Here is a 13,738-nt window from a genome sequence, read left to right on the forward strand (position 1 = left end):
CGGTTATATTCGGCCGGAGTGGGCAATAACAAAGGGACGCTCGTTTCTGTGACAGCCTCTGGCTGAGGAAGAATTGGATAGATAGCAGGCTTGCCAGAACAGCTTAGACTCCAGGAGAGGCATTGAGATGCTGTCGCATTGAGCACAAAGCGATTGGATTTGTCGTTTTCAGATTTGTCGGCTCGATTGACCCTTGCAGCTGAGTCGAGCTTTTGCTTTCGGCCTGGAATATGTCTGCTCATTATGTTGCCAATTCGAATGCTCGCTTGTACGTGGTCCATCAGAAACCATGGTCAGCATGGTATGTTGATAGATCTCATCTTCGTCCTTCTGATACAAGGCCTATGAAACGTGCCGGGTGGTCTTCCAAGAGCCAATGGGCAGTCCCCAACCGATGGCCACAGCAACTTGCCGCATGTTTTGGTGAATCAAGGGTTTCATTAACTGAAACCGACTCCTTGATTTATCCATCAAGTCCATATGATGCTGCCTCAGCGAAAGAATTGAATGATTAACTTAATTTGCTGCAGTCACTTGTAGAGTCAGGATAAACCCTTGACGGACTTGCCGTATGACCATGGATACTGATTCATAACTCATGTGAGACTTGGACCGACTTCGGGCTTTCGATGGACAAAGTAGGTCCGGTTCCTAGAGATCAATTGTGACTTTTAACAGTGTAGAATGTTACAAGGTTTCCCACAACCCGTCTCCTCTTGTGACTCGGGATCCGGCTGGTTCCAGAAATATGAAGTCGAGACAACCGCCTCTGATTGTAGCGCTCGAATCCTAGCCCTGGGTTAGCTTTGTAATCTGACTGCCTGTCTGTAAGAAGTGGGAAAGGCCTGGTGTGGTCCCGCAAACTTCTCTCTGGTACCTGATCCTGGCTCTCAAGGTGGTCTTCGTAGACGTTGAAGAAAGCTAAGTCGGTTCGTGAATCTGGCAACGCATATTGTGAACGCCTTTTTCAAAGTCCTGCCAATCATCGGATATTATGGAGAGACGCTGAAGCAAAATATTCGATATCGGTATTCGATGCCATCTAGGTTGATCTTGATTCTCAGCCTTCCAGATTTATCGAAGGCCATAGCCGGTATTCGGGACTTCGCAGTCAACAAAAAAAGAACATGACACAGGCCACGGAAGTTGACGCCTCAAGTATTGTCGAAGGCTCGATGGCAGTTTCGAAAGTAGGATATTTAGATCGGTATTGGCGTGACGACATGCACCGTGTACGACACCAGCGAGTACTGGTCTCTCAACGGAAGGCAACGAAGTTTCCCAAATTAGTTAGGATCCAAGGAACATCTGCGGACTGACAGAAAGACACGCAGCTAGATGGATGATGATGGTATCGAGTGTAGAGTGCGCATACGAGTGATCTCGTGCCTGTGCAGGGTTGATACAATTGTGACAATGAGCAAGAGAACAGCCTTGGACCCCTTTGTGTTCCAACGATTGACTTTTTCTCGATGGCCTGCAGGGTTGATTAATAACATTTGCTTGGATGAGCGAAGTCGCCAATGACATCAATCCGGCGAAACAATGCCTCCGTGTGACCGTGGCTTTAGTTGCTATCGCTAGATCGATTCCAGTCACTCAGCATATGTAGCCAAGCGGGAGACAACAATGTTCACTCGGTCTGCTGAGAACGATCTGCGAAGGACGCCTGGTATACGGAATAGTTCATCGCTCCTCCGGATCGATATGTGATCCGTTTCGGATCCTCCACTGTGTGACGCTCGTACATGGTGGTATAGCTACTACATGCCCGGCTCTGCAGGGAGAACATTCTGTCCTCTGTGTAACCACCAACACTTGTACCACTGTGACATAGTTGAAGCGTCTCACAGGACACAATTAAGTCGTGGTCAGGGCGACTTCGAGCCTGTGGCGATTCCTACTCAAGGCACAAAGTCAGCTGTCGAACCCGTTTTGAGGAGATATCGGTACCACTTTTGTCCATGCAACAAAGCCTGGTATACTCCATCCAGAGTCAAAGTTTGAAAACCGTCAGACCATGAAAAAAAAAAAAAAAAAAAAAAAGTGCATCGGTCTTCTAAGAGGAGACACTTGGTTGGCATCGCACTGGCTGGTTGGACTCGTTGCCCAACAAAGTCAAGGGAGTCTACTGGCATACTCCCAACCGAGACCAATGACGGGTGCCTCTTCGACCCTACAAGTCGCGGTTCGCATGAATAAGGTGTTGGTCTGTGACCGTCCCGCGGAACCAAGGTGGGGGTTTGGCGCAAACGGTGGCCTTTCCCTCCAGCTTTGTCTGTCTGACCATGCACCACGGCTGACAGACCGTTGTTCGAGGGAACGGTGGGAGCATCCGATCGCGCTAAAGAATCCTCGGAGGCTGGCCTTAGTGGCGTGGAGCTCCGCTTAGACCCGAAGACGCGGCGATGAACGTACATAATGGCTTTTCGATTGTCGTCCCAATGTTCCGAGACGTGCAATTTGCAGAGCCTCAAAGCTGAGATGGGATTTGCAGGGTTGAAGCGTCTCAAGATCCCTATACCAAGCAGGGGCCATGAATGGTGGCCATTCACCATTCATTCTACAGGTCAACCAGGATCCCTAGCCGACAGATCAGGAGCAAAATTCAACGACCATCAACCGCACTGTTGGAACAAGCCGACTTTTGAACTCCAAACTGAAGTGAATGGCTTGGCCGATCGATCAGAAACCACGCCAGGCCTGGAACTCAACATGTTAAAAGGTAGGAGAAGGACATCGGAATGTGTGACTGCTTCGAAGGCCTTAGATCACCTGGCATCGGCCGTTGCTTCCAACAGAGCATCGCATTCAAGCTGCGCGTTTTCGAGCTTATGTTCCTTGCACGCCACATAAAAAGGTGGTGATGCAACGCATGCAGACCCCGAAAAGCTACCGTCTAACTGGAACGATGCAGTGGCCAGATCCGGGACCCCGAGATCTCAGTAGGCGCCGTTCTGCGTTTGCATGTTGCACCACTAAAGGGCCACTAGCTGATAGCCAGGGCTAGCAACCAAGTAAGGGAAGTCGGTGAGAGCTGGTGGCCGATCGTACATGGGGAATGGCGGCATCGGCTGCATATTCGGAGCACCTCCATAGTCCAAACGGCTAGCTGCATGCCTCGTGCTCGACGGGGCGTCTCCTCGCCAGCACTGCATTCTCAATGTGGGAGTATTGTACCCGGTTGTTCAAGAGGCTGGACGGTGGGTGGTTGGCAGTGGGAATGACTGTCAAATCGATGTGCTAGGCCGAGAGCTAACGCAGACGTCCCAGCAGCGTAGAACAAGATTGGCGTATCGATCGAGGCGTCTATAATTAATGCCTTTTGGCAAAAGCGAAATGATGACGCAGGCACTTTTCTGACGTATCGTTGGGTTCCGCTCACTCTGTGACGATAGATCCCACTGGTCTTGACTGGTTTACAATCGCTACAAGCCATGATAATACCGCAACGCCCAGGTGCTGTTTTAGAGGCGTGGGGACCAGAGCCATGGTAGGCAGACCAAAGTGTGGAATCTGTAAGGCGGCTGTCTGATGCCCCGGTGGATCGTTCCCGTGATGCTAAGCTGCTCTGATTCGTAGCGTCGTGATAATCGGTGGGTGCTAAAGAGTGTATTGTCTCAGACGATTGGCGCGGTGGCTGTCCTCTAGGTACATCCATCTATCCGTCTATATCTGTAGAGGTGCAGGGCGTGGAGAGGTAGAGAAGTGGCACTGGCCACCTCCACCACTCGGGCAGTATCACAAATGATGGACGAGAGCTGATGCAAGAGAACTTTTGCTAGGCCTCGGCCATGGACGACCAAGCGTTGCTCGTTAGCATCGGAGAATTTACTCGGGAACCACCACTAAGGCCAAGAGTGCCGCAGCGTATTCCGCAGGCAAGGTGCTGGGACCTGGAACTCGACAGCCAAAACCAAGGATCTTTGGCAGCACATATTTAAGGTCCCATTCTTCGAAACGTTTTCGATGAGCAGTCCGAAGTGTTACAGCGGTCTATCCCTGAATCAACGCGACACGGCAAGTTGCTTGGTATGGGAGAGACGTGATGAATGACAGGACTTGAGGGAGGGTATTTGGAATCTGGTCTCGTCGGGGTGTGCACATTTTGGAGATGGACCCTGACTGGGAGACGGGGAAAGGACGTGCGGTAGGGGAGTATGGGGTGGCTCAGGGGGCTCGCTGGTCGGCGAAGGTCAGGCTCCGAGCCCTGCCCGGTCGAACCAGATATCGGCTGTCCAGAGAAGACGAACCGGACTATGGGACCGGTTAGACGGTCAGGCGGGAGATCAACTTGGGGGTGATCCTTCAGAGAAAGACAAGTCGACAATGTCTCGGTCGACTGAACCACTAGTTCATCCCGCTTCCTGCTTGATCCAATGAGCCCTTGTGCTTTTGATCCGAATGTCTATAGCAGCACGAGGACGTACCGAATCGGACGGATCAAAAGGCCCTTCGTAGGGCGCGGCCCATGGCTCAGCAATACCCACTGTACGAATACAAGCAAGAGACGACTACGGTAGGTAGCGGCTCGAGGTCAAGAATCAGCCCCGGTCTTTCACATCTCGGCCGGAGCAGGGATTGGATCCCTGCAAAGGCGCACGATTTTCGCCCACGGCTTCGTCCGCAGGTACAAATCGATGTTATCGTATTGCTGGGCCGAGATACGGCAAATGTCATGTTGTGCGACATGATCTTGCGGGTGAATTCTGCTAGATCTGTAAGGCCGTGACGACTGCAAACCATCGAATTGGCTGTGGATGCCGGGGAGTAGCCTATATGCAGGGCGAGACCCGAAAGTCGATAGGTAGTCGAAGTACAAGAGCGTAGATATCACAAATCAGTGCGCTGGTGATGAGGACTTGATGGACGGAAGTGATACGCATCATAATAACATTAAAATGGTGGCGCGAGAAGGTCAACCGGACGTTACTCAATCTGAGCACCTATCCGAACGGTTATGGCTTATGTAACAGGTCCAGGCTCAACTGTGCTCCGCACGCCTGCACTTTGCCAGAAAATGCGGCGAATCCTGCGGTTCGTCTGGCGCTTGGAGAAGCGTCTTGCGCACCTCAGACTGCGCGGGCTCGACCGAACGCGCCTGACCTAGGCTGTTGCATGATCCGCTAGAATATTTAAGCAGCTGAGAAATGGGGCCGGCTTACCGGAGCTTTGATGCCGTGCTCGTGATGATGACCACAACGTGCTCAGATCGCCTCTAGAGCGCCTCTACGATTGTTTATTCGATATTGCATTGGTCTGGTTCTACCCGGTTGAGCTGCATCAGTCGTCAATTTAGATGTGCTAGGACAGCTGAGAGGCATCATCATGGAGCCGTCGCGCGCGGCAGTCATGTTCCCAAAGTTCCTTGGCGTGAGACGCAGCCGGGACTGATGGCTCCGACGGCTTGCACCATTGACAACGACTTAAACTGGCCGTTTGCTTGCTTATTCGTTGGTGCACCATCGATTAGTCTTGCTAACCGACCACTGGTGTGTGGTATTTTCCCCCAATATCAACTCGGCTTGTCGCACCTATGAAAATCAACTCTCGAGGGGAAATGTCAAGGGAAATGGTTCGCGTACGTGTAATCGAGTGGATTGGAGCATCGTAATTCGTAGGGTGCGCGTGGGAGGCAGAGAAGGCTCGGACGGGCTATGCGCCCTGCGTAAAAGACCCTCGGCTATCTCGCGACTCGGATGCCTGGGTACGTGATTGCTGCCCGTGGACCGAGATGAAGACGGATTCAATGAGAAGAGAGAACTTCCCTGGTCTTGAAGGAACCAGGGCGGGTACGAACGAAGACCGGTTGCCGCCTGCGCGCCGGTGCTTCAAGTTCGCTAAAAAGCATTTAGAGTAGGCAGGCTCTGTTCGTCTCTTAGACCATGGTGGAATTACCTCCCCTGCTCGAGGTGGTAGGCAGACAAGATCCAGTCATGATATCGGAGTCAGAGAGCGGAGGCGGGAGAAAAAAAAAAGTGCATAACTGACGACTGACCGGTGGGCTTGTGTCTCGACCGTTCTTCAGATTTCTTCTTTTCTTTTCCCTTTCCTTTCTTGGCAGTCTTCCAGGTGGCAGGCCAGGGCCGGGGGGGGAGAAGTTGAGAAGCCGATGGATGGCAGTGGGGGCTTGAGCTGGAAGGCAGCGACCTCCTTCATCTCCATGGTCAGTCGCTGCGCTGGATGGAGGTGGTTGTGATACAGGAGGTGTGCTATGTAAGACATGGCGGCCAAACAATAAGATCGCAGGATGAATTCCGCGGTAGCTGAGATCTGAGCCTGAATCTACGTCAAGACTAGGTCAACCGGACGGCGGAGGAAGGAGAGCCAATCGATGTCTCTCAAGCCAAACAATTCCCTCTACCTTGGCTTCGGGTACGGGGCTCCCGTGTTCGTGCGAGAGGCAGAAATTGCCATGGCGAATGGGATAGGTGCGCGGATGGAATGCGTTTGGTTCATTTTCAAGGTTGGATGGATGGCACGCCTGGAACTAGGGCAGCCAAGGAACGTTCCTTACCTTACCTTGAGGTACCTTACCTTAGGTGTTAGGGTAAGGTACGTACTGGCATGGGTGGCCTGTGCTCGTTGGTCTGACCGGGAAGGGTGTCGCTGGCAGGTAAGGAACATTTCACGCCCCTTCCTTTGCCAAGCTACCTACCTACCTTACCGCACGTCAGCAAGGGAAGGACGGCAAGCAGAGAAGTCATCTCTTCCTCCCCTTCTCAACCAAAGTGCAGTTAGGCTTCAGCTTACCAACGCTATCTCATACGCTTGACACTGACAAAGGTCACTCAATTGCCAGAGATCTCCTCTCCCCGTCTCACACTCCCGGTTTCACCCCCCCATCTCTTCCCAACGCTTCGTCCAATGACCTCCTTCCCGGCCTATACTCCGGCAGGCTCGTCTTGGCACCCCTGCCCTGCATCTGTTTACTCTTCAAAGTTCAACCGTCTTACCTCCTATCACCGACGACAAAGCTTAGGGGAGCGTCTCCTTTCTTGATATATCCGTACGGATACTCTATACACTGACCAAGTACTTCATCGCAGTCCCAGGATGGGACCCTGGGTATCCGCACTGTTGATAAGCTGTACTTACTGTGTACAGTATGGCTGGGGTCGCCGTGATCTATCAGCTCCACCCGGGGTCGCTTAGGTCGAGAATAGCATGGAAACAATTACCCAATTTCGATAAATCTTTGGCCGGTTTCTCTCATCTCACACCCGAGGACCAAACAGTACACGGCTGCACCAGCGGTCATTCTTCAGCTTCATGCGGTCAAGTATTCTACGAAATACAGGTACCTTGATCGGTCTGCGCGAGGCCAACCTGGAAGACACATATGTGGTCATGTTCCTTGTTTCCCGCCCCTCGATCGGAATTCCCTGCCATCTTGTCTATCATCTCTCTTTCAATCTTGTCTCGTACGTCTTGTCTCTCATGCTTCCGTCTCACCACTGATTAAGACCACAGAGTCGGTGGCCGAGATGGAGGCCCCGTTTCCTTTCCGCCAGCCGCGTCCAATCCACCTTCACCATTCGGCATCTCCACTCGCCATCATCCTCGCCATCATCTGTGCCACCCTTCTCTTCCGACGGCGGCGGGAACGACGAACAAGCCGGCACAAACACTATTTCCACACTCTCACGGAGATGCAGACGCATCACGCAGGCGCAGAGCAGACGACGCAGACCCTGAAAGGAACCACACGGACCAATCACCCCACAGATACCTTACCCAAACGCCCCCAGGCTCGTCCCGCCTCTTCGTCTCCTCCTTCATCCAGTGTCCTGGTCGGTGCTCCCACACCTCTCTGGCGAAACATCCATCGCGCACACAATGGAAAAAGTGAGGTACGTGTATGCAGATGCACCACGACCACGGCACGGCAACAACCACCAACACCGCCACAGGAAGCCAAACCTGTGCCTGTGCCTGTGCCTGTGCCTGCGCCGCGCCAACCAACATCACACGCCTCTTACACTACCTCACCTCTATAGCCCGATTTCCACTCATCTCGCTACATTATCAACGGGATGGCTACGCACTAACTAATCCCATCCCCAAACCTACCGGCCTGGTTAAGTACCGCGCTACCTTACCGCGCCTAACGTACACACCACTGTCATTCGCAGGTCCCTTGCTTCTTCTTCTATTCTGGGCTGTACTCCCGCCTACCTATTTTCATCCGGTCCTACCTGAAAAGGCTGACCTCATACGTCTCTATCTACACGGTGAAGCTCTACCGGATCACGCACCCACAGGCCCGAGTGGGAGGTGAATCGGCAGAGGTACTTGCCCTGCGCGGACCGAACATACATTGCGACCTGGACCACAACGACCACCACCGCCGCCTCTTGCTTGTTACCGCCCCTTTCCCTTCCCCCTCCCCCTTGTATGTACGTAGGTGTGTGCATGCGTGTGTGTGTGTGTATGTGTGTGTGTGTGTGTGTGTGTGTGTGTTTTCTGCCCTCCTCTCCTGCTTCACCGGATTGGTGTGCCGTAGGTGCAGACGCGATCTCGACCCAAGTTGCGGTAGGTAGCCATGTCACATTTTGATGTAGGTACCCTCTTTCTCTCCCGGCTCTGCCCCTGCTGCACCCAGCATGTACCCTCCGACCACCTCATTCCACTTCGTTGCCATACTTTTTTTTTCCCCTTCCCTACCCTTCCTTTCCTATCATGTACCTTATTCTACGGGGTGGGCGTCCGTCCATTTTCCCTCAACGTCAAGTACCTAAGAAAGGCCAGGCAAGGGAAAGAAAAACAAGGGACCATTTCACTCCTCGTACATGACTTTTTCTTCCCCCCTCGTACACACGCAAACTTGCATTGCACACTGTCCAGAGTATATTAAAGCCGGCCGGCGTCCCGTCCCATACTCCATTGTCGACGCTTCTTTCGCTCGTCACATCCCGTGCTGTGACAAGCCCTGGACCGAGAACCCTTATTCCGTTGGGTCCTGTCATTGCTTCTCCGACTCCATCTCAATGCAGGTCTGGCTCCGCATGTGGTCCTGCTCCTCCTTCTCCTCCCCGTCCCGCATGTCTTCCTTGCCTGATCAGCGTCAGATCTGTGCCTCCAACCGACCTTCTTTCAAATTCTTTGCCAACCTCCGAGTCGACCCTGAGACACAAGACACAACATCGCAACCATTTTGCAACCTCGTCGGACGCCGTGTTATTAGACACATTCACGAACGAGGTTGCATCGTCCGGCTGCCCTCTGGTCCTTTCCATCTGAAATCTCTCCCACCCTCTCCTCCCGTCGCGCAAAAGTCGTTGAGGTCCTTTCCCCCGGATACCGCCTGCCGCTGTCTGGTTCTACCTGCGGCTGATACCGCCAGAACGCCGCCGCAGGCCCCCAATCTGCCATCGGCTTCGAGGGCTGATTCCGGATAAGGCGCCTGCTCCCGCGGCAGCTTCTCTCCTGTTGAGGACTCATGGCATACCACCACTCGAGCGGCTCTTCCGCTGCCTCGGGCTTCGAGTATGCGCAGGTAGGCCACGCCTTCACCGGCCACCAGACTGCTCCTCCGCTCAACGGCCCCCCCTTTCAGCCGTTCCAAGAGTCCCAATTCGACATCTTTGAGTGGTATCCAAAGTTCCAGTCATGCCTCCGCTATTTCTTGGATCACGCCCAGTACAGCGGGCCCATTCAGGCTGTGGCTGCCTTTGTCAACATTCTACTCCCGTTCCAAAAGGCCCACAGCCCGGTACTGTCCTCCAAACACACCGGTCCCAACTCCCCCGCCGGGCCCGGGCCCTCGACTCCGTCCACGGCTCGAGCCGCCGGGAAGATGCCAATCAATGCTCAGTTGCCGTCTTCTACGCACGCAACGCTGACGCCTTACATCCGACGCTTGGTAGCGACTGGCTTCGACTATCCGGCCGTGTTACACGGCTTTTTCGGTGACGATTGGGTGGGCGGCATTGGTCCCATGCACGAAGCTGAGCGCCGCAACTACATGTTTGCCGCCAAGAGCGACACCTGGCTCAAGGTGAAAACACACTACGACATGGACGGCGAGCAGCAAGTCCCCTTTCTCCGGCCCTTGTCGAACGTTACCGAAAAGGAGATTCAGAGTGCGGAAACCCAATGGAGTGAGTGGCTTGCCATGCAAGATTGGATGTTGGGACCACGAGCACCGGACCAAGAGCAGGAAGTGAGGATCAAGCAGGAGGACGATTAGAGTCGAGGTCGAGGTCACTTCAGGCCCGGTTTACGCTTTTATGCTTAGGATGGTGGCGGGGAGGAGGCATTTTACATTTCATGGCTTCGCAGGACAACACTGGCGTTAAATTTCTGTTTCTCTTCGGTTCTACAAACGGCGGTATGACTATACATGGAGGCGCAGGGACAGCTGTACGATGTCGAAAGGCGAGAGAGCAAACGGTTTCTGGGGAATGAGGGCGGCCTGCATCCATCTGTCTCGCTTGCGCAAGATCTCATTCAAGCTGCTGTTAGATATAACAGCATGTGGTGCTCGGTACCAGACTTTTGTTTTGCTATTTGGGCGGCGGCATATTCTCTCAAGATTCCCTTGCTCATTTGGACAGAGGCGCGCTTCCAATGGCGATCGGGGCAACGTCATGTAACCACCATATCCCAGGTTTTCATTTTACGACTTTTTACCATGACATGATAATGCAGAAAAGAGACACGATGATGCACACTAGGCCCAAATCTTTCACATAGAACCGCGCCATGAGCTTTTGCCATTAACCCATTAATGCGCCTAATTTTCCAGCCATGCTTTATTTTGACAAATAAGATTCGAACATCACCACCCGCCTCGCCATCTCGGACTGGGGATGGTGTGATCGATAATGCGCCGACGACACCTATTTCTTCTTCTTGGCTAGCCTCTTTTGCGCTCTCAGGTCCTTCTTCATTCTCGAATCCACAATTGTGTAGCGGCCCTTGACGCCCTTGGGACGACCCTGGATACCGCGGTTGGCACCTATAGGCGGTGGTTAGCAAAGGAATATTCAAGATCCTGGTTCGGGCGGAAATACTCACCCCTGGCGATAATCAGAGTAGGCTTGGGTCTTCTCTTGACCTTGCCGGCCTTGGCCATGAGCTTGGCGATGCTCTCGGCCTTTTCCTTCTCCGTCATACCCTCCTCGTTGGCGAGCGAGTCCGACTTCTTCTTGAGCTTCTCGAGGCGCTGCGCCGTCTTGAACTTCTTGCGCGCTTTCGCTTCGCGCACCTTTTTGATGGGCCGCGCGTTGTAGGCGCGCATCTTTTCGCGGATGGCCGCCGCCGCCGCCTTGGTGATGGGCTTCTGCTGCTTGTCGTGCCGCGTCTCGTCGTCGATGAACCAGTCCGGCAGGCCGTCGCGGTCCTTGAGGGCCCACTTGTTGAAGCCGTCGTCCATGAGGTCCATTTTGGTCTTTTCGCCCGTCGCGAGCTGGTGGGCGAGCGTCATGGCCTCGGCTGTGATGATGTCGATGTCTGCTGGCTTGTCAGTGCGATTTCTCCCTCTCTCGGCATTGGAACCTCGTGGTCCGGATAGTTTGCTTACCAAGTCTGCCGTCCGGCCGTCTCTTCTCCTGGTTCTCCCAGTCCTCCTCTTGGTTCTTGACGACCTCGAAGCCGGCGTCGTCCTCGCTCTCGGAATCCGAGCCAAAGGACTCGGCAGCCTTTTGCTTGGTCTCCTTGGCCTTCTTCTTCTCGTCCTTGGCCTTTTGCTTGCTCTCTTTCGCCTTGGCCTTTTCTTCCTTGGCCTTCTTCTTGTCCTCCTTGTCCGTCTTGGCCTTCTTGGGTCTAGGCTCCTCTTCCGGCTTGTCATCGACGCCCCACGCCTCGTCGTCGACGTCTCCCATGTCGATATCCTTGAAAATATCTTGGCCAAAGAAAGCCGATGCGCGCTTCGACAAGTTGCCGTTCTCAGCTGTGCTGTCCAGGTCCGTCACAAGAGGCTTTCCGCTCTCGTCTTCGTCTTCATCGTTGTCATCGTCGGAGCTGTCAGAGTCCATTTCCATGTCCTCGTCGCTGTCGCTTTGCTCGCCGCCCGATATGCCCTCCCACTCGCCGTCCTCGTGCTCCTCACGGGCCCGCTTGGCGCGCCACTTGGCGTCGGCCGCCGCCTTGCGCTCCTTGAAGTTGTCGTACATGCCGTCCAGCTCGCGTTCGAGGCGGTCTTCCTCCGGGTCGCTCTCGGAGTCGGAGTACACGATGCCGGCATCCTCCGCCTTCTTCTCGCTCTCCTTGAGGAGCGCCATCTTGCCGCGGGCGATCTTGTTGATACCGCCGGCCTTGTCGGCCGTCTTCAGAGCGAACATGGCATCCGGGCCGAGAGGTCCGGCTTGCTCCATACCAATGTCCATTGGTGCCGTCATGTTCATCTGCATGCGTACAATGTCCTTTTGCTTCTTCTCGTTCTCCCTCCTCCTCTCCTTCTTCTTCTTGGAGTCGTCCTTGTTCTTGAGCGCCTCCAGCTCCTGTTGGATCCGCAGCTCCTCGTCCATCGGCTCCACCTCTGCGACCTCCTCGCCTACTTGGTCCTGCAGGGACTTCTTCTCCTGCGTCGTCTTCTTGGTCGGGAAACCAAAAATTTCCCGGACCTTGAGACGCCATTTCAACAGCTGCTTGAACTCTTTCCTTCCGAGGACCTTCAAATCTGCGCAACTCCTGCGGATCTCGTCTGTCGTCTCAGGGAGCTTGTCGAGCGCGGCCAGCGCCACGTCTCCGTTGGCGGGCTGGTCAAAAGACAGCTGGTTGGTTTGGCCGAGAATCGCAATGGGGTCGGCCGTCTGGATGAACTCGCTCGCTGACACGACCTTGTGCTGCGTGTAGTCGCCCTCCTCGTAACCTTCACGCTTGCGCTTCTTCTGCTCCGGGTTGTACACCTTGGCCTCGTTGTTGGGGGTCGCGTCCTTGAGCTCGGCGAAGACGGCACGGGGATCGAGGAATCGGGGGTCGATACGCTTCGGGGCCTTGAAGCCCTTGCAGACGACAAAGATTTCGGCAGACACGTTTCTCGACGACGGAGGCTTGGTCGCCTCGACCTTTGTGAAGAGCTGGTTGAAGACCCACAGCAGAGGGTTGTAATCCTTGGATCGGAAGACCTTGGTGACAAAGGTACCGCCCTCGGCCAGGAACTCCGTTGCAAGCTTCATCGACTGCAGCACCAGCTCGGCCTGGTTGAACGAATCCTGGTTCCATGCAGTACCGACATTGGGCGCACCATCGTGGAGAACACAGTCCGCCTTCCATGTCTTGAGATGCGATCGGATCGTGGCTCGACATTTCTCGGTCGTAATATCGCTTTGAAAGGTGATGACCTTGGGGATTGGCTTGATGGGGGACAGATCAACACCGACAATCAGAGCGCCGACGGGGCACGTTTCCGCTGCGACCTGGCACCATGACTTTGAATTGTTAGCAAGCAATTTTGCGGCTGATTTGTTCTTCGTGGGAAACTTACACCGGGCGCAGCACAAAGATCGACGACGACCTTGCTCTTCTCCAAGAAGCCATACTTTTTGTTCAGCTGGATCAGCTTGAATGCGGCTCTGGCGCGGTATCCCTTCTCCTTGGCAAGCTTGTACCACTTATCCAAACGCCCTTTTCCGTGCTTCTTCTGGATCGCCATCTTTTCTGAAGGGCGAGGCCAAGTCGAGATGCACGGGGAATTCTTGCGAGAGTTGGCAAGCTCTTCTGCAACCACTGGGCGCAGGATTATCGACTTTCGGACCCGCCCCGTCGCCTCGACTTTCGCAGAGCGGCTTCT

General features: G+C 54.2%; 5 protein-coding genes across 5 annotated transcripts; 2 read left to right on the forward strand and 3 right to left on the reverse strand.

Moving 5' to 3' along the window:
- Positions 1-3: 3 nt before the first annotated feature.
- CORC01_08771 (uncharacterized protein) lies at positions 4-123 on the reverse strand (the record flags this gene model as incomplete). The annotated part of the gene is made up of 1 exon (XM_022620401.1): positions 4-123. The coding sequence occupies one exon, from the start codon at positions 121-123 to the stop codon at positions 4-6; it is 120 nt and encodes a 39-aa protein (XP_022473080.1).
- A 7,227-nt stretch (positions 124-7,350) lies between these two features.
- On the forward strand, positions 7,351-8,000 carry CORC01_08772 (uncharacterized protein; the record flags this gene model as incomplete). The annotated part of the gene is made up of 2 exons (XM_022620402.1): positions 7,351-7,424; positions 7,463-8,000. 2 exons carry the CDS (start codon positions 7,351-7,353, stop codon positions 7,998-8,000), a joined length of 612 nt encoding a protein of 203 aa, XP_022473081.1.
- Positions 8,001-8,965: 965 nt separating this feature from the next.
- Positions 8,966-9,375, reverse strand: CORC01_08773 (uncharacterized protein; the record flags this gene model as incomplete). Its single annotated transcript, XM_022620403.1, has 2 exons — positions 8,966-9,057; positions 9,198-9,375. 2 exons carry the CDS (start codon positions 9,373-9,375, stop codon positions 8,966-8,968), a joined length of 270 nt encoding a protein of 89 aa, XP_022473082.1.
- A 67-nt stretch (positions 9,376-9,442) lies between these two features.
- On the forward strand, positions 9,443-10,192 carry CORC01_08774 (uncharacterized protein; the record flags this gene model as incomplete). The annotated part of the gene is made up of 1 exon (XM_022620404.1): positions 9,443-10,192. The coding sequence occupies one exon, from the start codon at positions 9,443-9,445 to the stop codon at positions 10,190-10,192; it is 750 nt and encodes a 249-aa protein (XP_022473083.1).
- Positions 10,193-10,844: 652 nt separating this feature from the next.
- Positions 10,845-13,600, reverse strand: CORC01_08775 (Spb1 domain-containing protein; the record flags this gene model as incomplete). Its single annotated transcript, XM_022620405.1, has 4 exons — positions 10,845-10,963; positions 11,023-11,457; positions 11,528-13,376; positions 13,433-13,600. 4 exons carry the CDS (start codon positions 13,598-13,600, stop codon positions 10,845-10,847), a joined length of 2,571 nt encoding a protein of 856 aa, XP_022473084.1.
- Between the last annotated feature and the right edge of the window lie 138 nt (positions 13,601-13,738).

This window comes from Colletotrichum orchidophilum (genome assembly GCF_001831195.1).
Source record: "Colletotrichum orchidophilum strain IMI 309357 chromosome Unknown Scaffold_76.1, whole genome shotgun sequence".
Lineage (NCBI taxonomy): Eukaryota > Fungi > Ascomycota > Sordariomycetes > Glomerellales > Glomerellaceae > Colletotrichum > Colletotrichum orchidophilum.